A 17644-nucleotide genomic window follows, 5' to 3' on the forward strand; every position below is an offset into this window, starting at 1 on the left:
CAGAAAATGTCCAGATTTTCTCTAACCATTTACAAAGTTTAAATGTATGAAAGTGTTTGATACTAGTGTTTTAAAAATCTTTTCAGACTGTACACAGTTGTGTAGCGTATTCCAGACTTCAAATGGTATCTATCGGATGTGTGGTATGCAAACTGCTGTCGCATGCTATGATTTTAATAACATATCGTCCACCACATGCAAATCTCATTCCACCATCATTCAAGTGCCTGTGTTTGGAACTCACCAGTTTTACACCAAAATCTTTTTATCATGAACATCAAGAATAGAATAACATGCATTTTTTTATTTGATGCCTGCTTGACCCTGAAGTCGAAGTCCCTGTTAAATTTAGCTTTGAATCTTCTGTATTGTCTCTTCACGTCATCCCTGATTAATGGTTGATGGTCCCTTTGTCTCTCTATCTCTCTTTCTCTCTCTCTCTACAGGAGTATCTTCCATCACAGCAAGACATCCTGCTGGCACGTAAGCCCACCAAGGGCATTCACGAGTACGACTTTGAGATCAAGAATGTGCCCTTCAAGATGGTGGATGTGGGCGGCCAACGGTCGGAGCGCCGCAGGTGGTTCGAGTGCTTTGACAGCGTCACCTCGATCCTCTTCCTTGTCTCGTCTAGCGAGTTCGACCAGGTGCTGATGGAGGACCGGCTGACCAACCGTCTCATGGAGTCACTTAACATCTTCGAGACCATAGTCAACAACCGCGTCTTCAGCAACGTTTCCATCATCCTCTTCCTCAACAAGACAGATTTGCTTGAGGAGAAGGTCAAAACGGTGGCCATCAAGGACTACTTCCCCGAGTACACAGGGGAGCCGCACAGCCTGGAGGACGTGCAGAAGTTCCTGGTGGATTGTTTCCGGAACAAGCGGCGAGACCAGCAGCAGAAGCCCCTCTACCACCACTTCACCACCGCCATTAACACAGAGAACATTCGCCTGGTCTTCCGTGACGTCAAGGACACCATCTTGCACGACAACCTCAAACAGCTCATGCTCCAGTGATGTTTGTCCAACCGTTTCCTTTCAGATCTCTCCAAAATAACCCTCTTCTGCTCAGATGTTTGTACTCCACACAGTAACCTTTCTGAATAGCTCTGACGTGCTTTTATGCGAGGAAGACGACGGCCTAGCCTAGCGGTCTGTCACGAGCACGGGACGGCGGGTAGTTATTCTCTTAAAGAGTAAGCTTCGAGAAGAGAGTGCATTACACTCACACTTGTCCTGCCAAGAGAAGCTGTACGTGTCATTGAGCGGCACCCTCTCGTCGAAAGGTGCCAAACGCAATGCGTTCCTCCCTCAAAAAGTGGAAGAATGCAGGAAGAGATTCTAGCACTGTCTTTGATCTGTTACCTTTGAGCCTTTTATTACTGACCAAATAGCAAGATGAGATGTAAATGCTGTTTTAACCTTTTAACAGGAACTATGTTCTGAGCCTTTCTGTCGACACCTGCCTGGCCTTAATTTTCCCCCTCCTCATTTTGATTGGTGTTTTTAACGTGTAGATGTCTAATCAATTGTACAATTTTAGAATCAGTTTTTTTTTATTATATATATATAGATCTATGAATATATTTACAGATAAACTTCTTAAGTTATGTTTCAAAACGTTTACACTCTTGATTTTCCTCTGCTGATGGACAACGCTCACAATTCATACCACTTGATAAACTGAACTTATACTGTGGTTAGCCACGCTAGGCGAGCTGATAGATACAGTATGCATACAGCATAAACTCAGGGCTGAATGTAGACCACTTTTAACTGTTCGCCTTCAGGAACATCCACTAATTGTAGCTCTCCATCAGTGGCTGGAAATCACATTTCCTTGCTGGCCTGCAGACATCCTCCTCCGCTCTGCCCTAGCTAGAGTCTGGAAGAACTTCTTTATCCATCAGGGAACAAAAAACAAAAAAAAACGGTGTTTTGTTAATTTATTTGCTTTGTTTTAAATCCACAACCAAACTATACTGGCTTTTCGGTCAGACCCCGCTAACAAAAGCGTCTGTATTCACAAGTGCCACGTGTTTAAGGTACCAATAATTCGAACAACTTTCCTCAAAAGGGATAGATCTTACGATGTGAACCTCGTTCCCTCAATGGTTGTGTATAGCTACTTTGTATAGTGCCATGTCCGCCCTGAATACTACCGTTGTAGTAAGTATTTTATGTAAATAGTCTGTACCTCACCCTCCTCACTCTTTTCTAACAGATTTGTAACCTACACTGAAATGTATAGCTGTATTTGCCACTGCACCCACAAATCCAGAGATACTGACTCCCTGCCCGCAGTTAGCCCCTTTCAAGGCTGCTCTTTTAGCGCTTTTGGCTGCTTCATCTCAGCTTTTGCGCTGAATGATGCCCTGTATGTGTCGTCTATGCATTCAGATGGCTGTAGACGGGCACAGCAGTAGAGGACTCTTTGTCTGGTGTCGAATTCTGCCTTACGCCCCTGGCTTAAGTCCCGGGAGGCTCGTGAAAAGCAAGTATTACGTCTTCACGCTCCACTGACAGTGTCCTGTGTCTTCTAGTGCCATTCACTGCCCCCCAGTGCCAGCAAATTGGGCATTGCGGAGCTTTTGTTGTCGTCTTAGTATCCGACTTTCTCTTAAACTCAACATGTTCCAAGCACAAGATTTTGACTGATTCGAACGAGTTTGTGTCATTTGAGAATGCTGAATAACCTCTAGTATTCGCTGCCTAGTTCTAGCATGCCGAGTCTTAAAACGTTGTATTATCTGCCTTTGAACTTAATAAAGCAAGTGTTATGCACTTGCCAAAACCAAGAGGGATGGCTGAGGACGTTTATGAGTCCCACGGCTTCCTGTGTGCGAGAGCCTTGAGGGTGAACCCAAGTGCTTTTGCAAATGATGTCACTGTCTGATGTAGCTTTGACAGATATGACAGGTGCGGGACTAAAGCCGTCACCCACTGACATACACAATGCCTCTATCAGAGCGCATCGGTTTCTGTCATCTCCTAACAGTTGACAGGTTTAAAGGAAGGGCGATGCTGCAGATAGATACACTACTTTAGCTGTGTTCCTCCTCCGTACACTGATGTTTGAGAGAGATGAACGTTTTCTCTGCTCTTCCTGTAAGAAGTGTCTTTCTCACTGTAGCTTTTCACCTAAACATGATTCTGATCAGAGGTGGCTGATTTGCCCTTTTCAGTTTTGCCCAGATAATCAAGTTTGATTATTGTAATTATGCAAGACTTATGCCTGCCACAAAGGATTCTTAGTGCCTCCAGTTTGATGCCTCAGGCATTTCTGGTCCTTTTTTTGTACTTAGGTTTTTTGAATTTTGATTAATGTGGATGCTTATGAGTCCTCATCAAAATAATTCATTCTAAAGATTAAGACTGTTGTGCTCAGTACTGAATATAGACCTGCTTTTCATTGTACAGTCTAACCTATGCTTCCTCATTCTTCATCATTGACTCAATAAAATCATTTTGCAAAAACTGTCATTTGATGTTTTGTTTTTTGGCTCAGAATAACTACGTTTGAGCAATTCTGCACCTTGTTTTAATTTCTACAAATATTTCTTAAATTGACAATGGTGAAAGTGCAATTCCACTTTGTGAACACTAGGGTGTGGTGTTATACCAAATGTAGCCAGGGTTTCAGTCAGTTCAACTTCATTTAAAGTGCATGACTTTACAAATGATCAAATTTAATATTATAAATACAATTGTAATTTTATATAATGGATTTTTCACGCTGTTCTTAAAAGAATGTTTCAGATTTTATATAAATAAGCTTAATTTATATTAAATCTAAAACATCCTTTTTAGAATAACATGAAAAATCATAATATAATTAGAAATGTATGTTATTGCTACAGAAACAAAGATTGTGCTGGACTAGTAATGGACTAGTAATGGACTAGTGTCTGTGGTGCGAGCCATTCCAGAGGATTAAAAACGGAAATGTTTAAAATAAATGCATTTCAAATGTTTAATTTTATTTTTTAATCTGCAGTTAGTGCCAATGCATGTCAAATATAATGCAGGCGAACTAAAAACAGTTGTGTCTGTGCCTTATATTTCTCTTTTGTTTAGACAAATATTCAAGTAGATAGCCAGCAGTGTAGCTACTACATCAAAACAATAGTTTGACCTAGCTTTAAATTCTGAATCTCTTTAGCTTGGGACTGTTTCCACACACACACTGCAGGCACTGCTGTTGCCACCTCTCTGCCCTCCTCCACAGAGTGAGGTTACTCTGCATGTGCTGTGCTTATCTTCTGCTGCAGCGGAGCAAGATGACTCAGCTCTTTGTCCTGTGTCATGTGACTGCTTCAAGGCCACTGTGCTCATGTGGTGTTTCCCAATAAGGTAAAACCTGTGTAGTGGCAATCAAACAAAATGACTGATCAGGACTCCATTATTCAGGGTTCCAGAGTTATTTCCAGGTCTGGATAAGTATGGACAAATATAATGCCCCTATAAAGTTTTCTAAAATATATAATTAAGAATTTCAAGCAGAGTGTTTTCATAGCAAAAGTTTAGTACACACTACACAGTCGAATACATTCAAGGCGCGTATTTTCACATTGAATGTGCGCGTGACACTCGACCCAGCAACCGATAAAGCAGCAAACAATCATCTAAATCAGTCTTTACTTGGCCGTTTGGTGATCATTCAACATCAACACACGATTACAGTATCAAACTGATGTCAGAGGTGAATAAATGCAGGTTTTTTGAGGTTTCTTCTCATCTTGTAAACCGCATGTCATCACTTTGAGAAAACCAATGAAAAAAAAAAACTGAAAATATATTTCCAGGTGACTACTATATACCAAACATAATGCTGTATAATCCATTTATGTTAAAAATGGTCTGAAAAATCTATGGAAAGGTTTGTAAATTTGAGTCTGGAAAAGAATGGAATGGAAAATCCTGATTATAAAAATCATTGTGTTTATTTAAATAAAACAAATTGTCATTGCAATATTCAGAAGTGCAGCATCTCACAGGCAGAAGTCTGCATTACATTAAAAAAAGATTGGAACAAATCAAAAAGAAAAAAGGCACACATGTGCCTTCTCATCAAAAGTACAAAACCCAAATAAACAGTCTTTAAATACATGTATGACAAATTAAGTTTACAGAACATAAGAGGTACATAAGAGTTCAAGTCATTAAGTGCATTTAATGGAATTTACCTACAGACTCATTTCATATGCTAGAATATATGAAATTCTTTTTGCATTTAAAGTCAAGATACTCATCGAGTGTTTTGAGTGTTTGGGGCCAGTTCTCACAGAACACAATCCACTGCGATTCTCGTTACGGATGTCTCTGAGCCGCATTAATTTAATCTGTTTACGTGCCTCGAGACTGTTCTTTCTCATTCTTCTGTGCCACATCTTGTTTTTTTGCGTTCCAGTATGCTGCTTTTAAAGGTGAACTAAGTAACTTTTTTTACCTTAACTGAACAGCTTCGGAGTCATTGGAATGGTTATATTACTTATTTCGGGTTGAATGGTGGTCGTTTCACACCCCCCTGGTGCCCGTGAGCGGAAAATACGCACTTGCAACTTTGAGCCGGCGGGCCGCCGGCCGCTGCGTCAGGAAGTCTCGCGTGATATCAGGTCTCGCGATGTAAACAATTGCTTTACGGCCAAAAGAAATTTGCTAAAATGCTGTCATTATTGCGCTCCCTCACGCCGTCCGAACCCGAATGAAGAAGACGTTTTAAAGAACGTCCTATCTGCTTTGATGTCGTTGATCTATAGCCTCTGGTGTCTGAGAATCAACAACGAGTTTTTACGACAGTGTTGTCAAATATCTATTCCGAAGCTGTGGGGGGGAGCTCTAGAGAGAAACCTGCGAACAAAAAGCGAGAATACAGCGAAGAAGTCCCGAAGTTACTGAGTGCTGCTTTAAAGTCGACGACACAGAAGTTGTGATAGTGTTTTCTTCAATATTGTGATGTATATTCGAGTGAAACGGCTTCCCGAACAAGAAAAAATATAGGGCGGGACTTAATTTTGTCCATCAGGAATTGATTGGATCGTTGTGATGTCATGCGAGTAACAGGTTGTCCCGCCCTCGTGCTATGTCATCAGAGAAGAGATGATTTGATCAAAGATTACCATAAAGATAATTATAATACTGCAATTTGCCAATCACCATTTCATGGTGACTATAACTAGACTGACATTTTTGACTGTTGCACCGCCTCATGTGGCGTTTTCAGCGTCTCATGCAAGTTATAAATTAACTTTTTAAAAACGCATCTCGAGAGACACCGAATCTCATGCTTTTAAACGCAAGAACAAGTTCCACGTGAACGGCCCCTTTAGTTTCTCGTTTCAAGTCGCAAGCTCTTGATTCCGCAGAATTCTTGGACAAGGCACAGACTCCAGATTACAGCGGTAACATGACATTCTTTCACCATAACTTATAAGAAACTCTTGAATGTGTTTCTAAGTAGACAGCATCTCTGAGCAGGAATTCAGAGGCCTTTGACATTTGTCAGCATAATTGATCCCTCATTCAACATGTTCTGACTGATGATGAGTTACTCTTGATGGAAGGTTACATCACAATCTGAATCATCTATTATAGTGAATGTTTGGGAATAAGTGGTGCAAATCATCAAAGCTGCATTAAACAAGAGACCCAAGCAAGCAAATGATGTATAACCCTGAAACACTAGACAGCTTCGTACCCGTCTCACCTTTAACTTTGAATGAGGTTTATTCAACCTAATGCAATATAAATACGCATCATGGCCTCACTGTAAGCAGCAAAACAGCCTGAGGTTTCATTTTTTAGATGTTAAAGCTGAGAACTGAGCGTTGTGATGATTTTTGGTCAATATAATTATGAAATAAATAGTCAGCTTCGCACTTAGCAGACTTTGGTTGATGACAGTTACAGAATTGAACGCTTTATAGGTTTAATTCTTACCCTGTCTTAAAGTGTGTGGAGACTGTAGTATGCGTACTACTACATAGTATGAATGGAAGGGAGTCTTGCTCCCTGTTTCAATAAATAATGAGGAGTAACACATAAAATGTAAACTTGTTTCGGGGGCTATGATTGGGTGTTCAGCAGAAGTGCAATGAATAGTGATTGAACATTTGATTTGTGACTGTTTTACCCTGTTGGAACAGGGTTTTTGTGTATTGCAACCTTTGGGACGACATTCAAGTGGAGGATAAGGAGCATGTTTACTCTTGAGGTGAGGCAGTATTCATACTGGCCAAGGTTTGCCCTTCGCAGGACTGTTGTCTGTCTCCATGTCCATTTCTACAAAGTCAGCAGTGCCATCATCACTTCCCTGTGAGGTAGAGTCTCTGTCTGGTGTTTGCTGGTCATTTCTCCTCCTCCCAAGGCAGAATCCGGATTTGGCTGGACGGACCAGTCCAAGAAACAGAGCCCCTACTCCCATTCCAGCCGCGCAGGAGTAAAAGGCTGATCCGTAATTGTCAGTCGTGTCTACCAGAAAACCTGAAACACCAAGATTAACATAAATGTGTGGCGGAGGCTAATTTATGAGTAACTTTGTAAACAAAAAAGTCTGGTGTAGTGCTAATCCTTTTACATTAGTACAATGTCCATGTCAAAATTTTTCATTTAATTGAGTAAACAATTTAATCAACAATAATTTGGATACCCCTTTATTTTCCATGCGTGTAAAGATATCTAGCTGCTTTTATATTTTAGTAAGGGGTCCCATCATATTTTCATCTATTTTATAAAACCCCTGTTCTGTTTGCTAGTTGACAGAAGCTGTTTTTACCTCCTAGAGGTGGACCGGCCAGTCCTGCAAAGCTCTGGATGCAGACATAGACGCCAACAGCCGATGACATCCTCTGAATGCCAATCACGTCATCTTCAGCCAGCATGGGGATGTGGCTGGAGGCCACGGTGCCCAGCAGGAAGCCATAGAAACAGGAGCAGGACATGAGCCCCCAGAACTCAGTGACAAAGGTGAAGATGACCAGCACCGGACACAGCAGCACTGTGCAAAACAGCAGAATGTAGATCTTGCGAACGGGCCTGCGATTAAGGACCCAACCCATGGACAGACGACCTAGAATCTCAGCCACGGCCATTGCCGAGAGCATGTAGGTGGCCCTGTCACGTGGCACGCCTCGGCTCACGCTCAGCTCAATGATGTAGAGCTGCGGAGCGAAGAAGCCCAGCGTGGCGAACAGGCCAAACAGTGCGTAGCAGTTGAAGCTGGCGTCCCTGAGCACGGAGAAGTCCAACAGCTTGGGCCTGGAGACCCTTGAGGTCTCAGTTAACACTGGTAGCTCGTCTTCAACGTTTTCTACTTCCTCTTTTTTCCTAAGTGCTTCTTTCTCTGCAGAGTCCCGCTCTGTAGATTCCAGGCCAGACAGGTTGATCTGAGAGGAGGTGACGGACTGGACCCCTGAGTCCACAGAGCCAATAGAGGTGTGTGTGAATTCGTTCTCCAGGTCATATTTGGATTCAGGTTCTTTAAGGGGGGATGTGGAACCCTCTGGTGTGGCAGGTTCGGGTTTAATGACTATTGGCTTCAGCAGAGCCCCACAGACAATGATTGAGGACTGCATAACCCCAATCATGATCAAGCAGTAACGCCAGCCGATCTGCTCCTTCAGCACATTCAGAACTGCAGCATGAATTCAAATAAAAACATTGAGCTTTCTGTGAAAAATAATCTAAACTCTTTTATGACTATTAAAATGTATTTGACTTCCAAATAGGCTTTTATCATGTTACATACAGTACATGCTTGGCTAATCTGTAACATTCAAAAGAAGTTTGCAAGTGCTTGTAAAAGTTGCCTGTGCCAAAATATTAATATTCTGTCATCATTTACTCAGCCTCATGTCACCCCTGCATGACTTTCTTTCTTCTGTGGAACATAGAAGATGTTTTGAAAAATGTCTATTTTTTGTCCATACAACAAAAGTCCAGAATTGTTTTGGACAACAACAGCTGAAACATTTTTCAAAATATCTTCTTTTTGTGTTCTGCAGAAGAAAGACATTCATATGAAAAACATGAGGTTGAGAAAACACAATTTCTATTTTGTGTGAACTACCCAGACGAATCTGTTGCACAACCCCGTCGATCATACCTGGCGCGAGGGCTAGCAGGGAGAAGCATTCTCCAGTGGAGGCTATGGATGTGACGAGGGAGCGGCGCTTGCTGAAGTACTGCGACAGGATGGTGACTGTAGGCAGGAAGGTAAGGCAGTAGCCCAGGCCTGTAAATAAATAGCAAAGAGGGAGATGACAGCCACTGGTCTCTTCAACACAAGGGGCTCAGGTGCGCAAAGAACCAGGCCGCTCTCTTCCGTGGGACAAACTTGACAAAGGGCTGAAAGAAAACTGTATTTAAAAGAGACAAAAAAAGACAAGGAGAAGATCGGCAAAGTTAGGATCAACTAATAGTGGCGGGAAGGGGGGGTGTTTTGAATTTTGGGGAAAGCTAGCAGTGCATCTTTAGAAAAATCTGGAAAAATAAAAGGAGGTCACACTTTAGTTTAGGGTCTAAATCTCACTATTAGCTAACTATTAACTACGACTTTTGCCACATTAATAGTTAGTAAGGTAGTTGTTAACTTTAGGTATCAGGTAAGATTAAGGGATGTAGAATATGGTCATGCAGAATAAGGCATTAATATGTTTTTTATAAGTACTAATAAACAGCCAATATCCTAGTTAAAAGTGAGAACTGAACCCTAAACTAAAGTGTTACCCAAAAGGATTATGTGGTCATAATTTCAAATTTTGTTTATAGAAAACATCAGCCCTTTGGAACAATAAATGAAAGAGGGACATGTGGACTGATCGGCTAGAGTGTGAATATGTTATTTAGTAAAAATGAAATATTCAAACATCTTGGCCTGGTTTCACAGACATGGCTTACATTAAGCCAGGATTAGACCTCAGTTCAGTTAGGACATTTAAGTAAACATGCCTTGGGAAAAAAACATTGGTGATCTTGAGACAAAACAATGGCACTGACATAATTTAAGATATATCAATGCAAGTTTCTTTCAGTTAAAACAGTTAATAAAATGCAGTGTTATATTGGGGTGTTTAAAATGTGCATTGTGAGATATTTAAATAAATGACTGTCTATAGCTTTCTTTAAAGAAGGAAATTTGAAACAAGACAATTTCACTTTGGGACAATGTGCTTGAATCTCATTAACGTCAATTTGTGTGTGTTACCGCATGAATGTCAACGCATAAAAACGCTATATAAATTCATCATGTTATATAAGGGTGTGTGTTACTAAAGGTGTCAGGGATAACAAGTCATATACCAGACAGCACTGCTTGAATTCCCTATCTGTGTCTTTGAAAAAAAGAACATCATGTTTGCTAGGGAAATACAGTAATATAGTAATCAAAAAAATGATATTTAATAATTTAGTGATATTACAGAAAATACTGTTCAAAAGTTTGGGGTTGGTAAGATGTATTAATGTTTTTGAAAGAAGGCTCTTATTCTCCCCAAGACTGCATTTATTTTATTTTTAAAAATACAGTAAAAACAGTAATATTGTAAAATATTATCACACTTTACAATAACTGTTTTCTATTTAAATATATTTGCTAATTTAATTCATTCTTGTGATGGCAAAGCTGAATTTTCAGCAGCCATTACTCTTCAAACAAAAAGAACGAAACAATTGAATTACAAATGCAATGTATGGAAAATGTCTCTTCTTTAAAATAAAAATTAAAACATAATAATTTTTCACAATGTCATGCCACGCCACCCTGAGGGGAAAAAAAATTCTGTAGCACGCCACATTGGCAATAAAATAACACAATGCAAAATTTCTTAAAATACTGAATAGATTCATCTTCATTTACTTTACATATATTGTTATGCAACAATTAGGGTCCCAAAATACGTATATCGCACATATAAACTCACACAGCAGGTGAATTTACCTGCAACGACTCCCATGGTGATGTACATCTCAGTTATGGTTTTGGTGAAGGCCGTTGTAATTGTGCCCAGGCTAATCAGGAACCCACCGAGCATGACGACAGGCCGATAGCCAAAGCGGTTGCTCATCACTGTGGAAAGAGGAGCTGTGGGAAAGATGGTGCCAATTACAAACACGTTTGAGAAACAACACAGTGGATCAATGCACTTCCTTAAATTATCCATTTATGGTGGTGTCATTTTTACAGCAGGGGCATAAGACTTTTTTTTAAGACAGGTTTTGCTTTGGTTCACTCTCAGACTGCTTCTGTTTGAACAAGAATGATCTTTTGAAGCCCTTTCAGCAGGAAAAAATGTGAATCTGTCCACTGAGTCATGAAATGGTGGCGCTGCTTTGTCACTGGGCAAAGTGAGTGAATCTCTAGTCAGCCATCACAACAGTCGGCATTTCTTTCACAGCACAGTTCAGCTCGCTCTCAGCACAAATGCCAAGATGAAAAGATTCGCTTGCAAGTCAGGATCTGTTTGACAGGTTCACACTGAAAGACCACAATATGTGATATGTTTTAAAGGGACAGTTCACCTAATTATGAAAAGTCTGTCATCATTTACTCACCATTATGTAGTTTTAAACCTGTTTGACTTTATTAATTCTTTGGAATATAAAAGAAGATATTTTGAAGAATGTTGGTAACCAAACAGTTTTGGAGTCCACTGACATCCATGGTGGGACAAAAAAACATTCAGACATTTCTCAAAATATCTTCTTTTTGAATGAAAGGGTGAGTAAATGATTACAGAATTTTCATTTGTGAGTGAACTATCCCTTTAAGGCATGGGAGAACTACAAAGAAATCACAGATCTGATGACACAGCTTGTTTCTTAATTTCAGTTTGTACACACCTCTTTTGAGATATGCCTGGTATTTTTATAATGACCTATTTCCCCTTCAACTTCCCTAAACTAAAACTGAGTTGTATGGTCGCTGTAGAATAAAACCTGCATTGATGATGAAACAAACTTAAAAATATTACACAATGGCTTCTACTGATGTCTCAAGTGTTCACCAGAAAACAATCTTCTTGTATTATCATAGATTAAGGTATTTTTCACTTGTAAAGCTTAGCCTACCATTTGTGCAAACACCATTTGTATTGTGAAAACAAACACTGTGAGGTACAACCAGCGCTATCGTACTGTATCTTTAAATGTCTTGACTGAATTACCTGTGAAGGCCATGACAAAGACACAGATGGAGACGACCCAAGACACTCTGCTGTTGGTTTCATTAAAGTCTCTCATGAGGTCCTGGAGGAAAATCCCAAAAATCTTGATGATGCCGTAAGTGAAAACCTCCACGAAGAAGAAGGTCACAGCCACCATCCATCCCCAGCCTCCATCTGGCACCTCAGTGTACACATTAGGGCTTGTGCAGCCCTTCAGAGCTGACATCAATCCTGTCATGATGGACACTGACGTTTCTATAAATGTAAGCAAAGTGACAGTACAGAGAGTTTTAGATAGGATGTATTTCCACACCGGCTCTGATAGTGTCCCCGTGTCAACTTAACAGCGGGCTTTGTTTGCAAGCTTGTCTTTAATCTGCCTTGTCAGCTGGATTATTTTACCTTTCAAGGTGCTACAAATCCATATGCATAAAATCCTTGTTATGTAACCACTGTTGGGATATTACAGAAAAAAAGCGAGTGCCAGAGTCTATATATATAAACAATAGTAGTCAACATTTGAAGTGGATCAAAACCTTTCATCAAAGTTATACATGAATTTTGAACAAAACCCGTTCTTGCCTTAGGACAACTTTGATGAACTTTTTGATCCACTTTAAGTGTTGACTACTGTATATATATGATAAAGTCTATTTGATTTTATATATATATATATAATAGCGCTATAACTCCATTGCGCTATTATTGGATATGATCGATTAGGGTGAATCCGGCCAATCATGGAACAGCTGTGTCGTCATCAGAGCTCATGCAGCCCCTCTTGAGAAGCTGCGCCGGCTGAGTCAACCGTCTGCTCTCGAATCTCTCTTGCGGTACTTTGATGCCATACATCACAGTGACGTGGCGTCAGCGCTGTCTCAAGTCAGACAAAATTTCTAACCGGCATGCACTGCTTCAAAGTCAGCTGCCGATCGGTCTGCCCAGCGCTGCATGAAGTCAAGTGGTGCTCACTGCAGAGCCAAATGACATACCAAACGGGTGGAGCGATAGAGTTATGGGTAAGGTTAGGGTGTGGTTGGAACTTCTAGCTCCATCCATTATGCCCAAATTACATCCAGAGAGGGGGATCTGGACTTCATGCTTCACCCATGGCTCTGCAGTGTGTAGCCTCTCCATTAAGTCGAATAAGCCTATCGATGGCGTTAATGGGAAGGCTAATGAAAAAGTAAGTAAGCAACTCAGTTATATATCTTATATATATATATATATATATATATATATATATATATATATATATATATATATATAACTTATATAACTTATATATCACTGCTTTATGTCAAAATCAAACTTGAAAATATGAATTTTTTTTTATTTTTTTTTAGCAATCAGCTTGGAGAAATTAAAGGTACATCTTCGTGTCTGTGACCTTGTGAACAAGCTTGTCATCAGACTGCTAAAAGTAAGCTGACTATTAAAAAAAAGCAGAACTTAAGTTCACAAATAATATATATTGTATAAAATTGTTACTGGCTTTAGTGATTATTTTGGAATAAATGCAAAAATGCATAATAACACTAATTTGGTGACATTTATACTTGGTTTTAATAAACAGAACATTACATAGTTAGTGTAAAATACAAAACAGAATTGTATTTAGTCTCTCTTTTTTAAGTAAAGTTTATTTAACCAGGAAAATTAAGTGTAACAGGGACATACATTTACATTTGATTATATATATATATATATATATATATATATATATATATATATATATATATATATCTGACATAGGCATTATTCATTTAATTAAGTCAATAAATGACCTATCATACCTATCATAAAATAGTACATCATGTGACGCAATAAGTAACTTTATCATGCAATAAGAGCATCTGTCCTTATTGACGCGCTAGAAAAAATGGCATTCAAATGCTATAACTGTTACTTTGGGTATAAATCGTTTTAACTTACCGAGACGTTGAAGAAACTGCGGAAAACTCGGGATGTTGAAAGAAAACAAAAAAACCAACAGCTCTAGCTGGCTTCTTTGTAAAAGTGTTAACCAGAGATCATCGTTCCTGCCCTGAGCATCCGCAGTCACTCCTGTGGAGAGCGCGAGTCGTTAGTAAGTCACAACCGAGTGACATATATTTAACTATATCGTTTCCTAGTTTATGTTCGACTACATTAACAACTTATAAATACTGCTATTATACTAGATCAAGTATTATCTGCCAGCTCTCTGTCTCTGTTTCCTCTCACTGAAGCTTGGCAGATTTTATACCGGCTGAAGCCGGTATTCGAGCTCGTGCGCGACTGCTACTGCGACTGCACTACTGAATCGTGAACGCGCATTGGACTTGGTGAACTGGCTGGATGTACTCAAATTATCTCTCCTATCTGTTTAAACAAGAAACAAATCCTTACAAGACCTGCAGCTCATATTTCTGAAGAGTCAATATATCACAGCACTGAATTAAATCATTTGTTATTTGACCGCAAAATCACTTGCCTTCTGTAAAATGAAATATAGTTATATAAAAATACAAGTATTTCAAAATTAGTTTTAGTAAATAATATAAATCATCTCATGAACAGAATTTTGAATAATCAAGACTCTGAGGATCATATCAGGACTGAGCGTGACCGTAGTGATCTAAATGCACGAGCATGCGCATGTCGGTGAGAGCTGTGGGGAGGCAATTCTCGTGCACGTGAAGCATGATAAGAGCCGGCCGGGTGAAACAGGTTTATTCCAGTTCTGTGTCCAGCATGAGCTTACTCATTAAAGATTGCTTTATCAGAGTGCGTTTTAATGGCACCATGTAAATACGGACGGAAATTTAAATATTTGTTAAACACCTTTCAAGGAGATTCCTTTAAACTCCGACATTTTGGTTGTTTTTTACATTGCCGGCTGTGACGTCACATGTACATCCTTCCTCTTTTCACAGACACCCGGGTGACGTGCATCTAGGAAACTTGTAGCGCGGTAATAATGCAAACCTTGATGAATGCATGGATTTTTTACAGTCTTTGATGAATACACATGAATAAACATGAATACACATAACACAAAGCCGTCGTCACATTTAAAACAGGCTTTGCGGTTGCGATATACTGATAACTTTTTTTAGGATTGCTTTAATAAAGTACGTAGTTTGTGAGATGAAGGGTTCATGGATGCTGGCGTAATAATACATAAAATATTCTATATAGGCCTAGTGGGGTCCAAACGTCTGAGACCACCAATTTAATATACATATTTTTGATTTTATAAGCACAACAGTTCTTAAAAAGTAAAAAGATCATTTAAAGAAAAAAAAATCTTTTTATGTCCCCTTTTTTGCTTCAACTCAATACATTTGTCTAAAACCTGACGATCATGAGGTCTCCAGCATGATTTGAGATCACTCAAAAATCATCTTGAGCTTCAATAAAAAGAACATCTGACAAATCTCACATGTATGTTAAGGCAGAATTGGCATATTTGACTAGACCTAGTGCATAATCTGGATTTAAAAAAAACAAAAAAACATTTAATCCTTACATTTCTATCTTATTTCCAATGACATTTCTAAAAAGTTCAATTAAATCTAAATCTAAATAATTTCTCTATGCATTTATCAGTAGATTATGCATTTATCTTTCCAGGCGGCCTTCCAGAAGCCTGTCATTGAGAGATAAGTAACCAACTGACTTTGTTACCTAAGAATGGCTTGCGTCATTCCCTTTAGTAATTAGGTGATGAAAGCTTGTGTTGTGTTCAGCACACAAAACAGAGGCATGTGTATCAGATTTTTTAACTGCAGCTGATATGGTGAGGAATAAAGGAATCCATCACTTATCGAAGACAAAAGGATAACTCCAAATCGTGTTTTTCTGATTTACTATTATTTTGTTTGTATTTCTTTTTTATTTTATTAAAGTTTTTGAGATTGTTTTTCACAGAAGCCTTAGTAATAATTAACATCATAAGATGTTGTTACACAGTAGATTTAACCATAACAAGAGTTCATATGATCATTGAAATGCTGACTTACAATGTCTAGTTAAATTATACACTGTGTACCGTCAGACTCTAACAAACAAGATTACAGGGCAACGCTCTGTCCTCACAATGAATAGCTGACCATCATTTTAGCTTTACTACAATGTAAGGGTGAAAGTAGAGCACTGAGTTGCATCTAAATATTCGTCGTTAATGAGTAACAATAATTACTTATAGTGTCCATGTGAAAAAATGTAAAAGTTGCTGTTTATGTGTTACAATTATCATTTCGGTAACTTAAAGGAGATATCCGGTATGTGTGTGTCTATGCCAAACTCTGCATCGAAGCAGAAGACACAATAATGTTCAGTACCCTGGACAGCTCATTTATCACACACTTCAGGCCCATTTTTTTTTTATTCAAATTTTCCAATGCAAATAATAGTTGTTTGGAATGCTCAAAAACTCGGGAAAGTGTTCATTTGAGGGGTTTTAGGTAAATACTTTAAGAGTTTATCATCAATATCATTCTGAGAATCTGCATTTTTATCTTCCTGGAGGCATCAAAAGGTTCCAGATATTCAAAGCACCTTGTCATATTGGTGAATTTATGTTTGTTGCTATCCTTTCCCTTTCCAGATGTGCGTTGCTATCCTTTCCCTTTCCAGATGTGCGTTGTATTTATTAATATTATGTAATACCCCTGATCTAACATGAATTAAAAATGCTAAAACTAACATTAATATATACTGTAATGTATGTAATACAGTCTGAACAGCTCAGTTAGTTAATGCTAATGCATTAACCTATGTTAACTATGGGACATTGTTGTCAAGTGTTACCCTGCTCAGCTGCGCATGTGTAGATCATATCATTTCAGACTGCGTACAAAATACATTTACATAAATGTACCTACATGTCACGTTGAAACAGTCCTTCTCTGGCATGAGCAGCTCGTGAAAGCACTTTCTTTATTACACTTACCAGCTGTTGTTCACTCTGACCTTTAACCTCATCTGGTACATCAAGCCTCTGTTGTCACAACACCAGTCCTGTCTCAATGCCATGCCCTGTATTTGAGCTCTGTACATCAGCCTAACTTTCAGGACACATATAATTACATAACCTAACCTATAAACTATTATTAGTATCCCATTAATATCCTTTTGCAAGCAAGTGCAGAGAATAATAGGCAACATAACATGACCTCAGAAGTTGAACACAGCACTGTGGGACAACAGAGTTATTTTGACGGGATTGTGCCCAAAGCTCAATATGTTCTTTTGCCTTTCAAAACAAATATTGATCAGTGAAGTACAGCTGATTTCTCACACTACCGAAGTGCTCCAGTTTCTAAGGTTTTCCATCTCTTGTTGTCTTATACTCTTGCTGAAATATACAACGGTATAACCAAGGGATTATTCTAGCCTTAATGATCTCATATTTGTACAAACTTATATCCTATATCATTTTGTAGTGTTATCGACTATGAAATGCTTTGTTTACACTGTAAAAGAAAGACATGG

The 17644-nt window shown here is 39.0% G+C and overlaps 2 protein-coding genes and 1 long non-coding RNA gene across 3 annotated transcripts in view; 2 read left to right on the forward strand and 1 right to left on the reverse strand.

Moving 5' to 3' along the window:
- gna13b (guanine nucleotide binding protein (G protein), alpha 13b) overlaps positions 1–3485 on the forward strand; it is a 32034-nt gene extending 28549 nt beyond the window's left edge. The window contains exon 4 of the mRNA XM_082177706.1: positions 447–3485. Within this exon, the coding sequence (XP_082033832.1) occupies positions 447–1019 (573 nt within the window). The 3' untranslated portion in view covers positions 1020–3485. The remainder of the gene's footprint in view (positions 1–446) is intronic.
- Positions 3486–3914: 429 nt separating this feature from the next.
- Positions 3915–6215, forward strand: LOC309493322. Its single transcript, XR_014203836.1, has 2 exons — positions 3915–5428; positions 5915–6215. It is a non-coding gene; the product is annotated as an uncharacterized lncRNA (long non-coding RNA).
- Positions 6216–7113: 898 nt separating this feature from the next.
- On the reverse strand, positions 7114–14724 carry slc16a6b (solute carrier family 16 member 6b). The gene is made up of 6 exons (XM_082162392.1): positions 14099–14724; positions 12164–12418; positions 10939–11082; positions 9106–9234; positions 7777–8634; positions 7114–7484 (listed from the first exon to the last, which is right to left on the reverse strand). The coding sequence occupies exons 2-6, from the start codon at positions 12399–12401 to the stop codon at positions 7228–7230; spliced, it is 1626 nt and encodes a 541-aa protein (XP_082018518.1). The 5' UTR covers positions 12402–12418; positions 14099–14724; the 3' UTR covers positions 7114–7227.
- Positions 14725–17644: the final 2920 nt, after the last annotated feature.

The sequence above is a fragment of the Leuciscus leuciscus genome (assembly GCF_965113295.1).
Source record: "Leuciscus leuciscus genome assembly, chromosome: 1".
Taxonomy (NCBI): Eukaryota; Metazoa; Chordata; class Actinopteri; order Cypriniformes; family Leuciscidae; genus Leuciscus; species Leuciscus leuciscus.

Coding starts and splice junctions, on each gene's coding strand:
- slc16a6b (XM_082162392.1), bottom strand. CDS start 12,401: ATGACAGGATTGATGTCAGCTCTGAAGGGCTGCACAAGCCCTAATGTG. Junction 9,235..10,938: donor CACCATGGGAGTCGTTGCAG/GTAAATTCACCT, acceptor ATTTATTTACAG/GCCTGGGCTACTGCCTTACC. Junction 7,485..7,776: donor GGCCGGTCCACCTCTAGGAG/GTAAAAACAGCT, acceptor TTGGTGTTTCAG/GTTTTCTGGTAGACACGACT.